This window comes from Notolabrus celidotus, chromosome 9 (genome assembly GCF_009762535.1).
Source record: "Notolabrus celidotus isolate fNotCel1 chromosome 9, fNotCel1.pri, whole genome shotgun sequence".
NCBI lineage: Eukaryota > Metazoa > Chordata > Actinopteri > Labriformes > Labridae > Notolabrus > Notolabrus celidotus.
Window position 1 is genome coordinate 2489044 of NC_048280.1, and position 18603 is coordinate 2507646.

At 41.4% G+C, this 18603-nt stretch overlaps 2 protein-coding genes across 2 annotated transcripts in view; one reads left to right on the forward strand and one right to left on the reverse strand.

The window, feature by feature from the left end:
* gpsm1a (G protein signaling modulator 1a) overlaps nt 1–15099 on the reverse strand; it is a 19433-nt gene extending 4334 nt beyond the window's left edge. Inside the window, exons 1-4 of the mRNA XM_034691267.1 lie at nt 14924–15099; nt 2859–3140; nt 651–1071; nt 315–512 (exon numbers count right to left, since the gene is read on the reverse strand). Of these exons, the coding sequence (XP_034547158.1) occupies nt 315–512; nt 651–1007 (555 nt within the window). The 5' untranslated portion in view covers nt 1008–1071; nt 2859–3140; nt 14924–15099. The remainder of the gene's footprint in view (nt 1–314; nt 513–650; nt 1072–2858; nt 3141–14923) is intronic.
* On the forward strand, nt 8534–11857 carry LOC117818404 (adenylate kinase isoenzyme 5-like). Its single transcript, XM_034691266.1, has 7 exons — nt 8534–9037; nt 10270–10404; nt 10633–10805; nt 10891–11004; nt 11104–11295; nt 11458–11542; nt 11658–11857. Exons 1-7 carry the CDS (start codon nt 8794–8796, stop codon nt 11714–11716), a joined length of 1002 nt encoding a protein of 333 aa, XP_034547157.1. The 5' UTR covers nt 8534–8793; the 3' UTR covers nt 11717–11857.
* Nucleotides 15100–18603: the final 3504 nt, after the last annotated feature.

Sequence of the window (18603 nt, forward strand, 5' to 3'; positions counted from 1 at the left end):
AGGATCCCACTTTGAGAACAACTGCCCTAGTTCCCCCTGATCTTCTTTTTGTACCCAGTTTGAACCTGTAGTCTACAGAGACCTGTGCCTTGTTCCTTGACCAACAGCTGTACTTCAAACCAGCAGCGTTTGGTCATCTGAACCTCCCACCTCCCCACAGTCTCTGACAGTCTGTATAAACTGTCAGTGGGATAAAAACCAGCACCAAGAAAGACCAGACAGGCTGGAAACAAAACCAATTTGTTCTGTCCTGAACAATGCAGACAAATCCCAGTTCAGTGTCCCATGAAATGAACATACTGAGATGCTGGTACCTGGTAGTGTATGAGCATGTAGTAGAAGTCCAGACTGGGCAGTACCGGCTGATCTTGGCTGCAGGCCCCACACAGAGCAGCTGCTCCTGGATCTGGCAGCAAGCTGACACTAGCTCTCTGGTCATCCAGTCTCTGACCCTGGCACTCCAGGATCAGGTCTAACAAGGCTTCTGGCTCCTCCTGTTGGCTGCTCCTACGCTACAGCAACAACACAGGGATCAAGCATGGGTTATAAAACATGCGTCACGTTCCACTGGACATTGTGAACGTAAAAAGTACAATGTGACGACTCCCAGAAACTTTGAAGAAAAAGCATTAACAGCAGGTTGTAGTTACCTTGCTCCTGGAAGATGAAGTTCTGGTCCTGGAGCTCAGAGCAGAGCCAAGACTCTGACCCCGGGGTCTTGTGGAGCTGCCTTCAGAACCACTACTATGTGCTGAAGAAGTCATAAGACCCATGAGGGTCCTGAGGGGTGAACTAGAGCTGGATGTTCTGCTGCTGGTTGCAGACTGAGGCTGGGGAGCAGCCCTGGCGTTGCTGGGACTGCTGTGGTATCCTGGTCTAGACTCCAGGCTGCCATTACGATGGGGACGTGGAGAGCTCTTGGATGATGTTCCCCCAATTCTCCCGTTCTGATGAGACGGTGAAGACAGGGAGGGAGAGGGTACACCTGAGAGTTTTTTGTCAGCCATGATGGAGCTGTGGGGGTGTGGGTGGGGCAAAAGTCCTTGTTTTCATCAGTGAGAGGCGCTTAACCTAGAAAACACAGAGAGAGAAACCAGAAGTAAGGCAGGGACCCACATCCAAGCTGAGTCCTGGTGATTACAAAAACCAGAGCGTCATTGCATCGCTTAAAATCAACGAGGTGTGCAGTCTGCAGTCCATGCATGCTCCTGGAAGTCTGCTGAGTTTGCAATCTAGTTGGAAAAGATGTTGAGTTAGGCAACCCTCGACTCTTGCAGACTTCACAGGAACACAGGAACGCCACTGTAACTTGCTAAATGCTGCAAAGTGCTCTGCTCATGGTGGATTAAGATGAGACCAGACTGAGTTCTGTCTGTAAGATGGGACTGGATCTGATCCTGTCTTGATGCTAGTAAATAGAACATAGAGTAAGGTCTAGACCTGCTCTGTTTGGAAAGAGACTGAGGATAACATTTGTTGGGATTTGGCGCTAAATACACTACCAGTCAACAGTTTAGAAACACCTTCTCATTCAAGGGTTTATATTTATTCTAATTATTGTAAACACTGTAGATTAATACTGAAGACATCAAAACTATGAAAGAACATATATGGAATTATTTAAGTAATAAAAAAGTGTTAAAGAAAGCAGAATATGTTTAATATTTTAGATTCTGTAAAGTAGCCCCCTTTTTCCTTCATGACAGCTTGACCAACACTCTTGGTATTCTCTCAGTCTGCTTCATGAAGCGGTCTCCTGGACTGGTTTCTAATTAACATGAGCCTTGTCAAGAGTTCATTTGTAGAATGACTTGCCTTCTTAATGTGTTTGAGACCATCAGTTGTGTTGTTCAGAGGTAGGGTTAGTACACAATGGATAGCCCTATCTGACTACTGTTGTAATCCAGATTATGGCAAAACTAGATTATGTCATAGTTTTGATGTCTTCAGTATTAATCTACAATGTTACAGTCTGGACATCTGGATACCACCATGGATCATGTGGTTCTCTCTAGATGTCTGAATTCCTGAATTGGGTGGGTTGTGGAAAGTGCGTATAACAGATGGTGATGTCAAACAATCAGAACTACCTATAGTGGACTAAAAAGTTCTTGTTTAGTAGCTGTTAAAGCACAAGATGCTAAAGACACCTGTTAAAACAAGCTGAGGGTTTTATTGTGGTCTTAAGTGTTTTTATCCAACATATCAGAAACATATATCCTCTGTGACTCCTCTACTTTCTACCCACTGACAGGGTGAACTGTGTCCCATCAGTGGTCCTCACATCGTCCTGAAAATGACGAGTGAACCAAATTAAAAACGACCACAAAAAAAGAGCAAACAGTCTCCAGAGCAGTCTGGTTTCAAACAGTCCACCTTAAAGCAGACCAGCTCCGGTCTGCTTTCATTCAGCCTCAGCAGAAGTAGGTCAACAACAACACAAAACCACAGAGTGTCTAATCACATTTACAACACAAAAGACAGCCACACACTCTCCAACACACACACATGAATGCCTTAATGAACAGTGTCACTGCGTTCACGGCTTTTAAAGGTTCGTTCAGCAAAAATAAAAGCTTTCAGCGGCATCTAGTGGCCGTCAGAGGAAACTGCACACAGGAAGCTTCAGTGTGGCCACACCAACAGAAGCCCAGAGAGTCCAAATTTAAGAGCAAAATCCAGAAATCCATCATGAGAAAGTGTGTGAGGTTTCAAAGTTTCAGTGTGTCGTGTTGTGTCTGGTGAACAGATGAGACAGACGTAAAAATAAACACAGTTTGAAGCATTTCTTTAAATGAACGCTTCAAAAACAGATGAATGGAAGGGTTTGAATAAAGCTTGAGTCTCAGCTACTTCACCTCAACATCAAAAAGTTTCCTCCACTTCTTCTCTTCTCTCGTCGTTTCCTCTCCTTTTATCCTCCGCTTCAGTCTTTCCTTCCTCCGGCTCCTTCGTCCCACAGTTTGAAATCTGGTCATCGGCTGCTGCATACACGCATGCACTACAACACACAAACACACACACACACACACTCACACACACACTGACACACACACAATGAAAGAGAGAGAGAGAGGGCGAACTCCCCCTCTGGGCTTACATCACGGTTACTATAACAACCAAAGAGAGGCTTCCAAATCCTGCCTCCAATAGACACACACACACACACACACACACACACACACACACACACTCACACACACACACACACACACACAGCGAGAGAGAGACACGCACATTCCTGCATTGTTAAGATCCATTCAGTCGAACCCAGAGAATGCTGCTCTGCTGCTGTGGGCCTCACACACACACACACACACACACACACACACACACACACACACACACACACACACACACACACACACACACACACACACACACACACACAAACAACCACAGTAAAACACACACTTGTGTTTTAAGTGTGTTCAGCAGAGTTTAAAAAGTCTGACATAAAGTTTCTACAGTGTAAAAAATGCTTCAACAACAGACAGACGAGTATGCTTCTTTTAGTTTAAACATCCCTCCCATGTTAGCTTCTCTACACCGGCTCCCCATGAAACCTAGACCAGAATTTAAAATCCTTCTTCTGATCTACAAAGCTCTGAATGGTCAGACACCTTTGTATCTTAAAGAGCTCATAGCGCCCTATTACCCCTCTAGAATGCTACGCTTCCAACATGTAGGCCTGCTCATCGTACCTAAAGTCTCTAAAAGTAGTATGGGAGGTAGAGCCTTCAGTTATCAGGCCCCTCTCCTTTGGAATCATCTACCAGTCAGGGTCCGGGAGGCAGACACCCTCTCTCCTTTTAAGAGTAGGCTTCAAACTTTCCTTTTTGATAAAGCTTATAGTTAGAGCTGGATCAGGCTTGGACCTGCTCTTAGTTATGCTGCTATAGGCTTAGACTGACACACTGGGATCCTGTCTCTTACTTTAACTCTTCCTGTCTCATTAAAGTTACTAACCATAGACCTTTCTGGAGTCCCTGAGCTCCCTTGTCTCGTAGGTTCCTCTGGATCTCTAAATGTAGTATGGGAAGTAGAGCCTTCAGTTATCAGGCACCTCTCCTTTGGAATCATCTACCAGTCAGGGTCTGGGAGGCAGACCCCCCCTCTACTTTTAAGAGTGCTTCTAACTTTCCTTTTTGATAAAGCTTATAGTTAGAGCTGGATCAGGCTTGGACCAGGTATTAGTTATGCTGCTATAGGCTTAGACTGCCGGGGAACTGACACACACTTCTGACACCATCTTCTCCTCTCTCTGCCTGTCTCTTACTGTAACTCTTCCTGTCCCATTAAAGTTACTAACCTTAGACCTTTTGGAGTCCCTGAGCTCCCTTGTGTCGTAGGTTCCTCTGAGTCGCTGACGTAGACGGCCTGCTGCTGTGGACTTTCCAGACTCCAGCTGCGACGGATGTGCCGGACTCTAGCAGCAATCAATCTTTATTTACATAGCCCCACATCACAACAAACTTTATCTGAGGACACTTTCCAAACAGAGCAGGTCTAGACCGTACTCTATGTTCTATTATTAATAAAGACCCAACATCAAGACAGGATCAGATCCAGTCCCTTCTTACAGACAGGACTCAGTCTGATCTCATCTTAATCCACCATGAGCAGAGCACTTTGCAGCATTTAGCAAGTTACAGTGGCAAGGACAAACTTCCTTTAACAGGCAGAAACCTCCAGCAGGACCAGACTCATGTTAGACACACATCTGCTGAGACCGTGTTGGAGAGAGGGATAGAGGGAGATGAAGAGAGAGAGAGATGATAGTGGAAAGACTGATAGTAGTAGTTGTAGCAGCTGGAGTCTGGCACGTCCACAGCAGCAGAGATCCAGAGGAACCTACGAGACAAGGGAGCTCACATACAACTGACATATCTAATGCTCTGACTGAGATCTTTTTACAGACTCATTCCTGGCAGCTCAGCTACGGTTCAATATGGTCTTTAGTCTTTAACTCAGTTCCTTGTATAGTCTCTTTCCTCATGTCCGTAGAACTGTCCACAGTTCTATGATTAGTTCAGTCAGGACTCGTGTCTGTAGCCTTTGGCTCTCCCACCTTGTGTCACCATGATGATGTCATAGGTGATGCTCATGTGTCCGACCAGCTCATTAGCCCCCGTTAGTACAAAAACAATAGGAATAAACACAGATGTTACCACGGCACCAGCTCCAGCCACCTGATGCTGCTGTCAGTCACTCAGACGCCGTCACAGAAAAGCTGCTGCGAGGACAGAAGTACAGAAATAAGGATAGATAGATAGATAGATAGATAGATAGATAGATAGATAGATAGATAGATAGATAGATAGATAGATAGATAGATAGAAGATGTTGAACAGCAAAGAAGTGAAGGACTACCTGTCTCACCATCACCTCCCTCAGCTGCTAGAGGTGAGACTCTTTTCTATCTTTGTTACTTTTTAAAGTTTCTGCCGATGACTAAAACTGTTTCTGTATCATGTTTACACTAATTTTCAGACTATCACTTTTTCTAACAAACACCTTAAGACACTTGGTAGACAGTTGGTAGCAGCTCTTATTTATAGATGTAGAAACAAATGTCAAATTTAAAGAGATAACCTTTAGAAATCAAGGACCTGAATTAAAGCAGCTTCAGCAGGTGCAGCTGGTTCATAGCAACAAAGGGCTCAATGTGGCTTTGATTAGCACAGATTGGAGCTCAACAGTCCATTGTAAGAGTTGTTTCAGCATGATGGGCATGTTGGTTTCTAAGGTAGCTGTGCTTGAGATCACAGAAGTGGCTAAGATGAGGGACCTACAGCGCCTAAAGGAGAGGAGGAGAAGCATCTCATCAAGTCAACAGCTGTTCACTGGGATTATTAAAGCAGACTGAAAATATCCAGTTAATGCCAGTTATAATGTCAGACTGACAGAGATACTCAGATAACGTTTTTAAAGAGTAAATAATGTGCAATATAGATAATATGAAATATTTAGTTTTCATTGGTATAAGCTTGTCTGTTTGCGTGGGAATTGTTGATTATATAACTAATGTTGAGGCAGCTCAATCACACATCACTGAAGTCTAAGATGATTTTCCTTTGGAGACAATAATGCATATTGTATCATATCAAGTTGTATGGTATCCTATGGAATTGTTTTATTATATCTTAAGGTATGGTACCATATCATATCATGTATCAACTTTGCATCATATTGTACTGTATTGCGTTGTATGTTATCGTATCATTCGTATCATATCATACCATTTCGTATAGTATCTTATTGTATTATTTCGTATGGTATCGTATCTTATCGTATCCTTTCGTATTGTATCTAATCGTATCATTTTGTATCCTTTCGTATCTTATCGTATCATTTTGTATCGTATCTTATCGTATTTTATCGTCTCTTATCGTACCATTTTGTATCGTATCTTATCGTCTCTTATCGTACCAATTCGTATCTTATCTTATCCTATCATTTCGTATCGTATCTTATCGTATCATTTTGTATCGTATCTTATTGTATCGTTTCGTATTGTATCATATCGTATCTTATCGTATCTTATCGTATCATTTTGTATCGTATCTTATCATTTTGTATCGTATCTTATCGTATCTTATCGTATTGTATCTAATCGTATCATTTTGTATCGTATCTTATCATTTTGTATCTTATCTTATCGTATCTTATCATTTTGTATCTTATCTTATCGTATCTTATCGTATTGTATCTTATCCTATCATTTTGTCTCTTATCGTCTCTTATTGTATCATTTTATATCATATCTTATCGTATCATTTTGTATCGTATCTTATTGTATCTTATCGTATCTTATCGTATCTTATTGTATCTTATCGTATCTTATCGTATCTTATCGTATCTTATCGTATCATTTCGTATTGTATCTTATCATATCATTTCGTATTGTATCTTATCGTATCATTTCGTATTGTATCTTATCGTATCATTTCATATTGTATCTTATCGTATCTTATCGTATCTTATCATATCATTTTATATCGTATCTTATCGTATCATTTTGTATCGTATCTTATCGTATCTTATCGTATCTTATCGTATCTTATTGTATCTTATCGTATCTTATCGTATTGTATCTTATCCTATCATTTTGTCTCTTATCGTCTCTTATTGTATCATTTTATATCATATCTTATCGTATCATTTTGTATCGTATCTTATCGTATCTTATCGTATCTTATCGTATCTTATCGTATCTTATCGTATCATTTCGTATTGTATCTTATCGTATCATTTCGTATTGTATCTTATCGTATCATTTCGTATTGTATCTTATCGTATCATTTCGTATTGTATCTTATCGTATCATTTCATATTGTATCTTATCGTATCTTATCGTATCATTTTATATCGTATCTTATCGTATCATTTTGTATTGTATCTAATCGTATCTTATCGTATTGTATCCTATCTTTTCCTTTCGTATCGTATCTTATCGTATCTTATTGTATCGTAACTTATCGTATCATTTCGTATCGTATCATACCATTTCGTATGGAATCTTTTCTATCTTATCCTGTTGTATCATTTTATATCATATCTCATCATTTCATCACATCGTAAGTTGTATGTTTTCATATCATAGTATGGCATTGTATCGTATAGTATCGTATCTTTTCGTATTATAGTATCGTATCAAACACCTTAAGACACTTGGTAGACAGTTGGTAGCAGCTCTTACTTATAGATGTAGAAACAAATGTCAAATTTAAAGAGATAACCTTTAGAAATCAAGGATCACTTTGTATCATATCACATGATACTGTATTATCACGTCATCTATCGCATCACATCTTAAAATATTGTTTCATTTCTAACTTTTTGTAATATGGTATTGTATCGTATTGCATCATATTATATCATATTGTATCTTTTTGTATCACATATCATATTTTATCGTGTTGTACTGTATAATCATGTATTGTATCATTTTGTAATATCATATGTTGTATTGTATCATATCAGATGTTGTATTGTATCATATCAGATGTTGTATTGTATCATATTATATGCTGTATGGTATCATAGGTATAAAATATTAAATAACAAAAGATTTTGAAAAGAACAATAAAGTTTCAAACAGTTAACACATGTAACTGTTTAATCAGAGGGAGACTGAGTCATGATCAAGCTTCAGGGACAGGACTGGCTCTTTAAATTTCACTGTAATCCGTGTCTCAGAGTTTGTTGACAGGTCTCCTGTATCACCATCCTGAGGACCCAATCGGCTTCCTGCACAGCTGCCTGTTCACAACCACACGGCTCGGAGGTCCTGGGGCCATCACCTGGGACACTTTTATCCACCTGGAGGAACAACAGCCTGGACCCCCTAGGACAACATTTGTACCAATTAAGGCTACAACTGAACCCACCGGGACAGCCTCTGCATCCCCAAGAACAACATCTGCACCCCTGAATACTACATCTGTACTTCCCAGGACAGCCTGTCCCCCCCCAAGAACAACATCTGTACCCCTGAATACTACATCTGTACTTCCCAGGACAGCATTTGTGCCCCCCAGGACAGCACCTTTACCTTCTATAATACCACTAATACCGCAAATAACTCCAACACAGTTAATAATTCCCAAAACAACAACTATACCTCCTATAAAACCCAACAAAACAATCCCATTACTCCAAACTCCAGCACTTTTATCCCAACCAGCAACCCCAAAATGCCAAACCATACCCCCTTTACCACAAACAACGCCACCAAAGCCTCCAACATCAACTCAAACACCTGGACTAACACCTCCAATAACCACAACAATGGAAGAAGCCCAAACCACACATTCTGGGCCCCTGACTCCCCCCATCAAGCCCAAAATTACAGTCCTACCCCCTCTGAAACCCCAGGTTTCCCCCATTAACAATAAAACTCCATTAGAACCTCCGCAAATAACTTCTGAACTATTTCCCCTTGCGCTCCCCCAAGCTCAGTCTGGACCAGAAGACACCCTCCCAGCTATCTACACTGAGAAGAAGGAAGAACCAGAGACAGTCAGCACAGGAGGTAATCTACAGGAGTTGGATATTTTAGTTTTTCTGTAAGCTCAGTTCTTTCTCTCAGAAATTCTCCCCTGTAGGCATTCAGTTGGAGCTCATTCCTGTCAGGAGTTTGGCTCTTGTAAAGTTCAGTTCATCGGGGGGGTTGATCCCGAAGACGTCAGGTTTCAATAAGTTCCATTTCAAAAGAGGGCGGTTCTACATCAGTTTGGTTCTTAAGGATGTTTGATGTCTTGGAGTATGTCCTCAAAAACTTGAGTCCTCAGAGTTTGCAGTTGTATAGTAAAGTTGCTCAGGGCATCTGTTTCCCAAGAGTGAGGGTCTCTGGTAGTTTGGTCCTCAAAAGGTTCAGTCCTTCACAGATACAGTTCTCCAACATCCAACAGACTGCTTCTGAAATAACTTGATTCTCTTGGAGTTACGCTTTCAAACACGACAGCTCCCAAAGTTTGGTTTCCAAGGAGTGCAATGATCTGGGATTATTTCCAAGGAGTCGTTGTCTTCATGGAGCTCAGTTCTCTGAACATTTAGTTTGAAATGACCTCTGGGAATTCGGTTCTGAACCAATGAGACCCAACTGCAAGACTCAAAGGTCCGTTAAATGTAGGTTCAGTACACAGGCAGGCAAACAGAACAGGCAGAGGTATCCAAAGCTTAAATACACTAGGGGAATGAGGATAACCAGACAGAGGTGAGGCATGGTAATCAGGGGAGTGGGGAACTCAGGGGAACAGGATGGAAAATTGGTGCTCAAAGAGTTCGGTTCTCTGGGAGTTTGGTTCTCAAACTGTTTCATTGTTTGGGGTTTATCTGTGAACCCTCTCATGGTAATTTAAGGTTTAACCCAAAAGGCAACTGGACTTGGAAATGTTTTGCATTTGAGAACCTAAGAAAATGTCATCTTTTGGACAGATCGTTGAATTACCACAGGAGTTTGTTTCCCAAAAAGTTTGACGCTTGGTTTGTTGCTTCTCAAACGTCTCTGTTTTTTGGGATCTCAATTCTCATGGAGGTTAGTTATCCTGAAATGGGCTCAGTTCTTTGGGAGTTTGGTTTTCAAAGAGGTTTTTGTTCCTAAAGTTGGGCTGTCCAAAACTTCAGTTGTCCTGGGGAGTTTGTTTAGGTCTGTACGTCTGGATCTCAAAAAGAGCTTGGTCCTGAGGAGTTGTGATCGTGAGAGGTTTAATCTAAACACATTAGGGAATCAAAGTCTCATGATATGATGTGGCTTTCCTCTAGGTCATCCTCCTTCTCCAGTCCGATCTCAGCTCTCCATAGACTCGGACTCTGACATGACAGAAAGTTCTGGACTCAAGCAGGAAGTCAGCATCAAACCTCCAAAGAGGCCCCGCCCCGTCGTTATCTTCATCATTGGTAAGTGAATAGAACCAGAACAAGCTAGATGTCCAAACATGATGGAAATATATCAAGGCCACCATTCAGCTGGACTGCACAACAAGTCCTCTGAGCTCCTGTCTGATGTTGGGATCCAATGACCCATTAGCGCCTACTTCCCTTCATCCCATGATGGTTAGAGGTACCTGACAGGTTCAAACTGAGGACATGTTGAGGGGAGTAACCAGTGTTCTTTCGTGCCTTCAGGTGGTCCAGGAAGTGGAAAAGGAAGTCAAGCATCTCGACTAGCTCAGAGCTTCAACCTCGGAGTCGTCTCATTGGACGATCTCCTCAGGAGGCAGCTGCTAAGCCAAGCCTCCCCCAGCAAGAGGTGGGAGGTTGTTTCCCAGATGATGAGTCATGGAGAGCTGGGAGCACAGGTCAGAGTCAACAACGTTTGAACCAACCCTTACTCAGACCCGAGACACTTTGCTGTGACTCTAAACAAACTCTGTGTGTTTGCAGGAGGAAACGATCTCAGAGCTCAGGAGACAGCTGATTGGTCAGCAGGAGGTCAAGGGGTTCATCGTGGACGGGTTCCCTCGAGACGTTCACCAAGCTCTCAGCTTCCATGAACAGGTATTGACCAACCAGAACTACAGTATGAGACTTTGGATTTCGTGTTATTGATAAAGACAATTTTACTCATTTTGTCCTTCCGAATGTCTCCGTCTTCAGGTTGGTTCTCCTGACTTAGTGATGCTCATGCTTAGCTCCAATGAGACGCTGCGCTGTCGTCTGCAACGGCGAGCCACTGAGCTCGGCCTTCTGGGAGACAGTAGCCACGCCTTCCGGAAACGCCTGGACACATTTCAGAGAAACATCGTGTCTGTCAGGAGATACTACAAACAGCTAAAACTGCTGAGACAGGTACACACTCCTTCAGACACAGGTACACCTACCCATGCTTAGCTACACCTTTTTTATTTAACCTTATTTAACATACTAAGCTACACCTTCTGACACAACGGCATACTTGCAGGTACAGATTTACCTTACAACATGAATAACAAAACATGTGTGTGTGTTTAGGTGGATGCAGAGCAAGATGAGGATCAGGTATTTGCTGACCTGAGTTCAGTCATCAGAGAAAAACTGCCTCAAAAGGAGTCATCAGGTATTTATTGATCAGATCAGATCAACAGTTTCATTTTCTCTCAAACACAGGTGAAAAAATAAAGACATAACTGAAGAAAGCAGAGACACTGATTGGTCATTTTTTGTGCTTTCAGACCCTCCTGATGTCCCAGAATGCAGCAGTGCAGTCCCTTCCGTCGCCCCCCTAACATGAACTATAAATAACATGAGCATCATTTTAAAGCTGTGTTAACCAATCAGAGATCAGTGTGAACCTGGAGCTGTGCTCTCATTGGATGATGTTGTTGTTCAGTCTTCTTTATGTCACTGTAACCCAGAGGAAAATAAATTTAGAGAGGAGATCTCAAAAGTGTTTCATTTATGTCTCCTAGACAACAATGAGATCTGTTTGAAAGCAAAATGAGACTATAGCTTATGTCTCCTGTTTCTCATTCTTGCCTCCAGAAAAAAAGTTGTAAAAAGTCTCAGCTTAGTCTCCCTTTCAGTTCAAAAGGAGATCTCATCAAAATCTAAAATGGTTCTCAGGTATTTCTCAAGTGTTGTGACTCCTTTAGAGCTCAGGTGGAGAAATCAGGGAGCTCTCTCAATCTAACCTCATCCATTTGTTTTTGTCAGACTCAGTTTTTGAGTCTCAAGTTGAGCTCAGATGGAGCAAAGAAAGAGCCTGAGCTCATCTTTCCATGACGCTTATAGTGCCCTGCAAAATTAAGATTTCAATGTAATTGTCCACAAACTTACAATTCTCATTAAAACATTTGAACCACTTAAAGATCAGCTATTTAGATGTGAAATGATCTCTTCTTTGACTTCACAGTCTGGTCCTTCCTTTACAAGTCTGTTTGAGAACAAAACAACTTCACAAAGATTTAGTGGATTTGAGAGAAATTGCTAAAGATAGAGATTTCATACAACAGGTATGATCGACCATTTATTTAAAATATGGGCCACAAAAAGGGCTGACCAGATTTAGCCAGATTATTACAATTAAATGAGTGGATTCTTCTGGGCACTGGTGGCCTAGCAGTCTAAGCGCCCCACATACTGAGGCTACAGTCCTCATCGCTGGGGTCTCCGGTTCAATTCCCAGCCAGTTGACCATTTCCTGCATGTCCTCCCCCGCTCACTACTCCCCACATTTCCTGTCTCTCTTCAGCTGTCCTGTCAAATAAAGGGAAAAAGGCCAAAAATATATTTTTAAAAAAAAGAAGAAAATGAGCCATTAATGAGATCTCTCATTTAAGTCTCAAATAAGACTCATGTCATGGTCTCAACTATTTCTCCTAGTGAATTTTAGGAGACACTAATGAGAACAATTTGAAACTTGAATGAGGCTGAAGGGAGAATCTCAGTTTTGTCTCCTGAGACTTAGAAGAGAAAGCCTTGAGCTGTAAAATGTTCCTCTGGGAATACATGACGTGATGTCACCGTGTGTTTTTGTCCAGGTCTGGAGGGAAACTGGTCGTGTAGTGAAAGTGAAAATATGAAACAAAGAGTTAATATTTCAAAGTCATGATGTTTTGAGTTTAAGATTGATCATGTAATGTATAATATAATCTGTGTAATAACAGTTAGATGTTAAAACTGTTGTATGAACACATTAAAGTATTGAGATTGACTGGATTAAAGGAATTGACTGGTTTCTTTTTGGTATAATCAAAGAGGACTTTAGGGATTACCGTTCTGAGGTCTTCTTCAAAATTCTGGGATTAAAGCATGAAGCCTTTTCTCTCAGAGTTTAATATAGATATCTGACTTTTAAAGGACACTTATTGGTTATTAACTCCATCCTTACTTGTCTGCTCTTCTCTCCAAAAATGTTCAGCCTCACAGTCAGGTGTCCAAACGGGATTACCGTACAACAGAGTTCCTGAATGTTGTCTTTTATCTCAGAATTCTGAGATTCAGGTCCGACCTGCACTGTGCCCATAGGCTGTTTTTATAAAACTGTATTTTATTATATTTTATATTTAAATTTTAGATATTTAAAAGCTGGAAGAGAGAAACAGCAGCTCGTTTTTCCTGTATCTCGTATATACAGTGAAAACTGACAATAAAAACCTTTGAATTGAATTCAATTGAATTGAATTCTGTGTTCTAGTTAAAATATCAGAGTTCTCGAATGCTGCCTTTGATCTCAGCATTCAGATTGTTCTTTTTTTCTGCCTCTTCATCCACACGTGTGAATATTTTCTTAAAGGTGACATATCACGCTTTTTTCATCAATATATATTGGTCTAAGAGGTCCCCAAAACATGTCTTTAAAGTTTATGCTCAAAAAAACACTTTGAAATCAGATTCTGGTCTGCCTGAAAAACCCTCTTCTTCAGTCCTCCTCAGAACACTCTGTTTTCTCTCTGACCACGCCCCCTCAGGAAGTGGATGTGGCCTCGGCTGTCCAGCACGTTGATCTAATGTTTACATGTTGGCTGAATATACACGGCTGCTCACAGACCCGCGTTACTTCAACCCTCTGAATCTGATCCAGAATCTGATCCTGACGGAGAGGCGCCTGCAGCAGGACCTTTCTGAACCATTGGTCACAGATTTAGTGTTTCTTGTTGTTTTATTTATCATAATGTCGACGTGTCTTGGTACAGAGCTACCAACATGTAGCTATGTGGCTATGCTAACTAGCGCTAGCACTTTTCCATGATAAATACAAATCATCCACTAGATCTTCAAATCTGCAGACGTGGGGAGTAAAACTGACCTCTGACAGAAAGGCAGCAGGACCTTTCTGAAGGATTGGTCACAGATTCTGTGTTTCTTGTTGTTTTAATTGTCAGTATGTCGACGTGTGTCTTGGTACACAGCTACAGCTACGACATGTAGCTATGTGGCTATGCTAACTAGCGCTAGCACTTTTCCATGATAAATAAAAATCATCCACCAGATCTTCAAATCTGCAGACGTGGGGAGTAAAACCGACCTTTGTGTTTATTAAGACAGCCTACAACTAGCATGCCTCCCTCCTAAGCTCCTTGTTAGCACACATGTGTGCAGGTAATGAAAAACGGAGGAGGGATTCAGTATTATTTTATACAGTCTATGGGCTGAACAAGCTCCGAGCTCTGACTTCCTGTTACAGACCGGATGGCGTTGACGTATGAAAAACACTGAAAACTGAAACGGCTGGTTTCAGCACACATTTACAGAAAGGTGGAGAAATCAGAACAGGGGCAGAATGGATTATTTTCAATTTCAGGGGGTTTGTAGACAGGGACACATATTTCAGGTAGAGAACCATTAAAAAATCAATTTTGCATGATATGTCACCTTTAAACTTTGTCTTTCTCTTTGTTTTGGTCGTACGTCCACACATAAAGTTAAAGGTCACTGAAAACTGATTTTTTTTTTAAACCTCTGTTTAGTCATTTTCGTGTGGAGAGCACTGACGTACCTGATCCTGGCAGTTGCTGCATGTGTTGTGCATGCGCTGAGATGGCGGGGGACATCTGCTCATTCACAAAATAACAGTGAAACTAAAACTCACTACAAAAGCACAACAAAGCTAAATCTAAAAAGGTCCAAATGAAAACACAAGGGAATTCCAGGTAACACTGAAAGCATGAAAACACCGGAAATATAAGAGACGACTTAATTATCCAATCCAGAATGGAGGAAACACAGAGGGTAAATACACAAAGGGTCATCAAACAAAGCTGCGACATGAGACTCAGGTGCAACTAATCAGGGTGGGGCACACAATCACAGAGGAGGGGAAAGTCAAGAAGTGAAACTAGACTTGACACACTGGGGACTATGCCTGCGTTGAGATGTGGACAGAGAAATATTTAAAAACATCTATGTGGGCAGGATTTCAGATAAATCTGTTCTTAAAATTATATATTCCTGGGTAGCTTCAGAAATGAAATGAGCTCACAATTCTGATAAATGCTCAGACTTCACCTCACATTTCACCCAATCACAGTCCGGTGTTGAACTTTGATAATAATGAGTTATCAGTCATGGACAGTATATAAAAAAAGATGGATGACATTACAGCTCCCCTAAAGTAAAGCCCAAACATTTTGAGCTCCTTCTACCGGCTGGTTGTGGTATCTGTCATAGAGCCTGCCTCCCTCATGTTAACAGATGGAACATGGGTCAAATTGAAAAATCTAAATACATGTACAGTGGGGCAAAAAAGTATTTAGTCAGCCACTGATTTTGCAAGTTCTCCCACTTAGAAAGATGAGAGAGGTCTGTAATTTTCATCAGAGGTACACTTCAACTATGAGAGACAAAATGAGGAAAAAAATCCAGGAAATCACATTGTAGGATTTTTACAGAATTTATTTGTAAATTATGGTGGAAAATAAGTATTTGGTCAATAACAAAAATTCAACTCAATACTTTGCAACATAACCTTTGTTGGCAATGACAGAGGTCAAACGTTTCCTGTAAGTCTTCACCAGGTTTGCACACACTGGCTACGTTTACATGAGACTTTTAATTCCTCTTTAATTCCTAATTAAGATTAAATCCTCTTTAAAAAGATTTAAAATGACCATGTAAACACCTAATTCCGAATGAAAATGATAATTCCGAATTAAACGTAAATCCGATGTAAGTGGCTGGTTTATTCTGATTTTAAATCCGAATTGAATAATTCCTCGATCATGTATACGTTCATTCCGCTTTAAATTAATTCCGGTCGTTCTGCGCATGCTCGTTCCCTTGTCCTGTCGCGATGACGCACATACTCCGCGCTGGCGGGCTCAAATTTCAGGCTGAGGTAGAGCAGCCGTTGCACTAACCGGCTCTGAATCGCCACAGTCCGGTCTTCTGCCTCCCTTCTCCAGTCGTCTATCTCTCTTCTCCTCCTCAGCTGACGAAAGTGAAGCAGTACGTTTGTGTCGAGCTGCTTTTTAAAAACTATAGTCAAAATCAAAGTGAAATTCGAACTTATTGTGTGATCTTCCATGTTGTAACCAAAAATGAAAGAAGCAGGAACTGGAGTCTGTTTTCTTCCGGTAAACGTAAATACGTCACGCCCGCCCCTGTCCAATCAGAACCCTTCCCAACCCCCAGACGTTAAGAGGAATTGAATAAAAACAATTAAACGTGTTTTCCATGTAAACCTCAATTCGGAATTACTATTTCCATGTAAACACGAAGGAGAAAACTTTAATTCCGAATTATTTAATTCGGAAGTATTAATTCAGAATTAAAAAACATCATGTAACCGTGGCCACTGTAGCTGGTATTTTGGCCCATTCCTCCATGCAGATCTCCTCTAGAGCAGTGATGTTTTGGGGCTGTCGCTGGGCAACACGGACTTCAACTCCCTCCACAGATTTTCTATGGGGTTGAGGTCTGGAGACTGGCTAGGCCACTCCAGGACCTTGAAATGCTTTTTACGGAGCCACTCCTTCGTTGCCCGAGCGGTGTGTTTGGGATCATTGTCATGCTGGAAGACCCAGCCACGTTCCATCTTCAATGCTCTCACTGATGGAAGGAGGTTTTGGCTTAAAATCTCACGATACATGTCCCCGTTCATTCTTCCCTTAACACGGATCAGTCGTCCTGTCCCCTTTGCAGAAAAACAGCCCCAAAGCATGAGGTTTCCACCCCCATGCTTCACAGTAGGTATGGTGTTCTTGGGATGCAACTCAGCATTCTTCTTCCTCCAAACACGACAAGTTGAATTTTTACTAAAAAGTTCTATTTTGGTTTCATCTGACCACATGATATTCTCCCAATCCTCTTCTGGATCATCCATATGCTCTCTGGAAAACTTCAGACGGGCCTGGACATGTACTGGCTTAAGCAGGGGGACACGCCTGGTGCTGCAGGATTTGAGTCCCTCTCGGCGTAGTGTGTTACTGATGGTAGCCTTTGTTACTTTGGTCCATGCTCTCTGCAGGTCATTCATCAGGTCCCTCCGTGTAGTTCTGGGATTTTTGCTCACCGTTCTCATGATCATTTTGACCCCACGGGATGAGATCTTGCGTGGGGCCCCAGATTGAGGGAGATTATCAATGGTCTTGTATGTCTTCCATTTTCCTACAATTGCTCCCACAGAGGATTTATTCACACCAACCTGCTTGCCTATTGTAGATTCACTCTTCCCAGCCCGGTGCAGGTCCACAATGTTCTTCCTGGTGTCCTTGGACAGCTCTTTGGTCTTGGCCATGGTTGAGTTTGGAGTGTGACTGTTTGAGGCTGTGGACAGGTGTCTTTAGACAGATAACCAGTTCAAACAGGAGCCATTAATACAGGTAACGAGTGGAGGACAGAAGAGCTTCTTAAAGAAGAAGTTACAGGTCTGTGAGAGACAGAAATCTTGTTTGTTTTTGGGTGACCAAATACTTATTTTCCACCATAATTTACAAATAAATTCTGTAAAAATCCTACAATGTGATTTCCTGGATTTCTTTTCTCATTTTGTCTCTCATAGTTGAAGTGTACCTCTGATGAAAATTACAGACCTCTCTCATCTTTCTAAGTGGGAGAACTTGCAAAATCAGTGGCTGACTTAATACTTTTTTTGCCCCACTGTATGTGTTGAATAACTTTTTTTGGAACATGCTTTCTGTCATTACAGTGAGTTGATTTCATGCTGATTTATGTCTGAGTGTTCTTTTTTTTTGTTGAGAAGTTTAGTTTAGATCAGTTATTTGAAAGGAAATATAAGATTGATGTTATGTGTTTGTTGTATTAGCTTTAGAGCAATATACATTTCTCCTTCAACTCAGCAGGTGAACTTCAAGTGAAGCAAATAAAATGATTGAATGAAGGAGTGAGAATATACAACACACACACACACACACACACACACACACACACACACACACACACACACACACAAACACACACACTGCAGCTCTGCTCTCTGTCATCGTGTTATTTAAAGACTGAAGGACACAGAGCATCATGGAGAATCAGTGTCCTTATCACAGCCGAGAATGTTAATGAGAGCTTATCTGACAGCACAGCAGGAGACACAGAGACTCAAATAGACTGAAGAGAGACACACAGACTGACAGGCTGACAGACTGACAGTTATGAGCTACAGCATCCCATGAACACAGAAATCAATCGGTCATTAAAAGTCACTTAGATATTTTAATATGC

What these genes read in the sequence shown, in the direction of transcription:
- LOC117818404 (XM_034691266.1), top strand. Translation starts at nt 8,794, where the DNA reads ATGGAAGAAGCCCAAACCACACATTCTGGGCCCCTGACTCCCCCCATC. An exon ending in CTCTCAGCTTCCATGAACAG is followed by an intron (nt 11,005 to 11,103) that starts GTATTGACCAAC and finishes CTCCGTCTTCAG; the next exon opens with GTTGGTTCTCCTGACTTAGT. An exon ending in GCCTCAAAAGGAGTCATCAG is followed by an intron (nt 11,543 to 11,657) that starts GTATTTATTGAT and finishes TTGTGCTTTCAG; the next exon opens with ACCCTCCTGATGTCCCAGAA.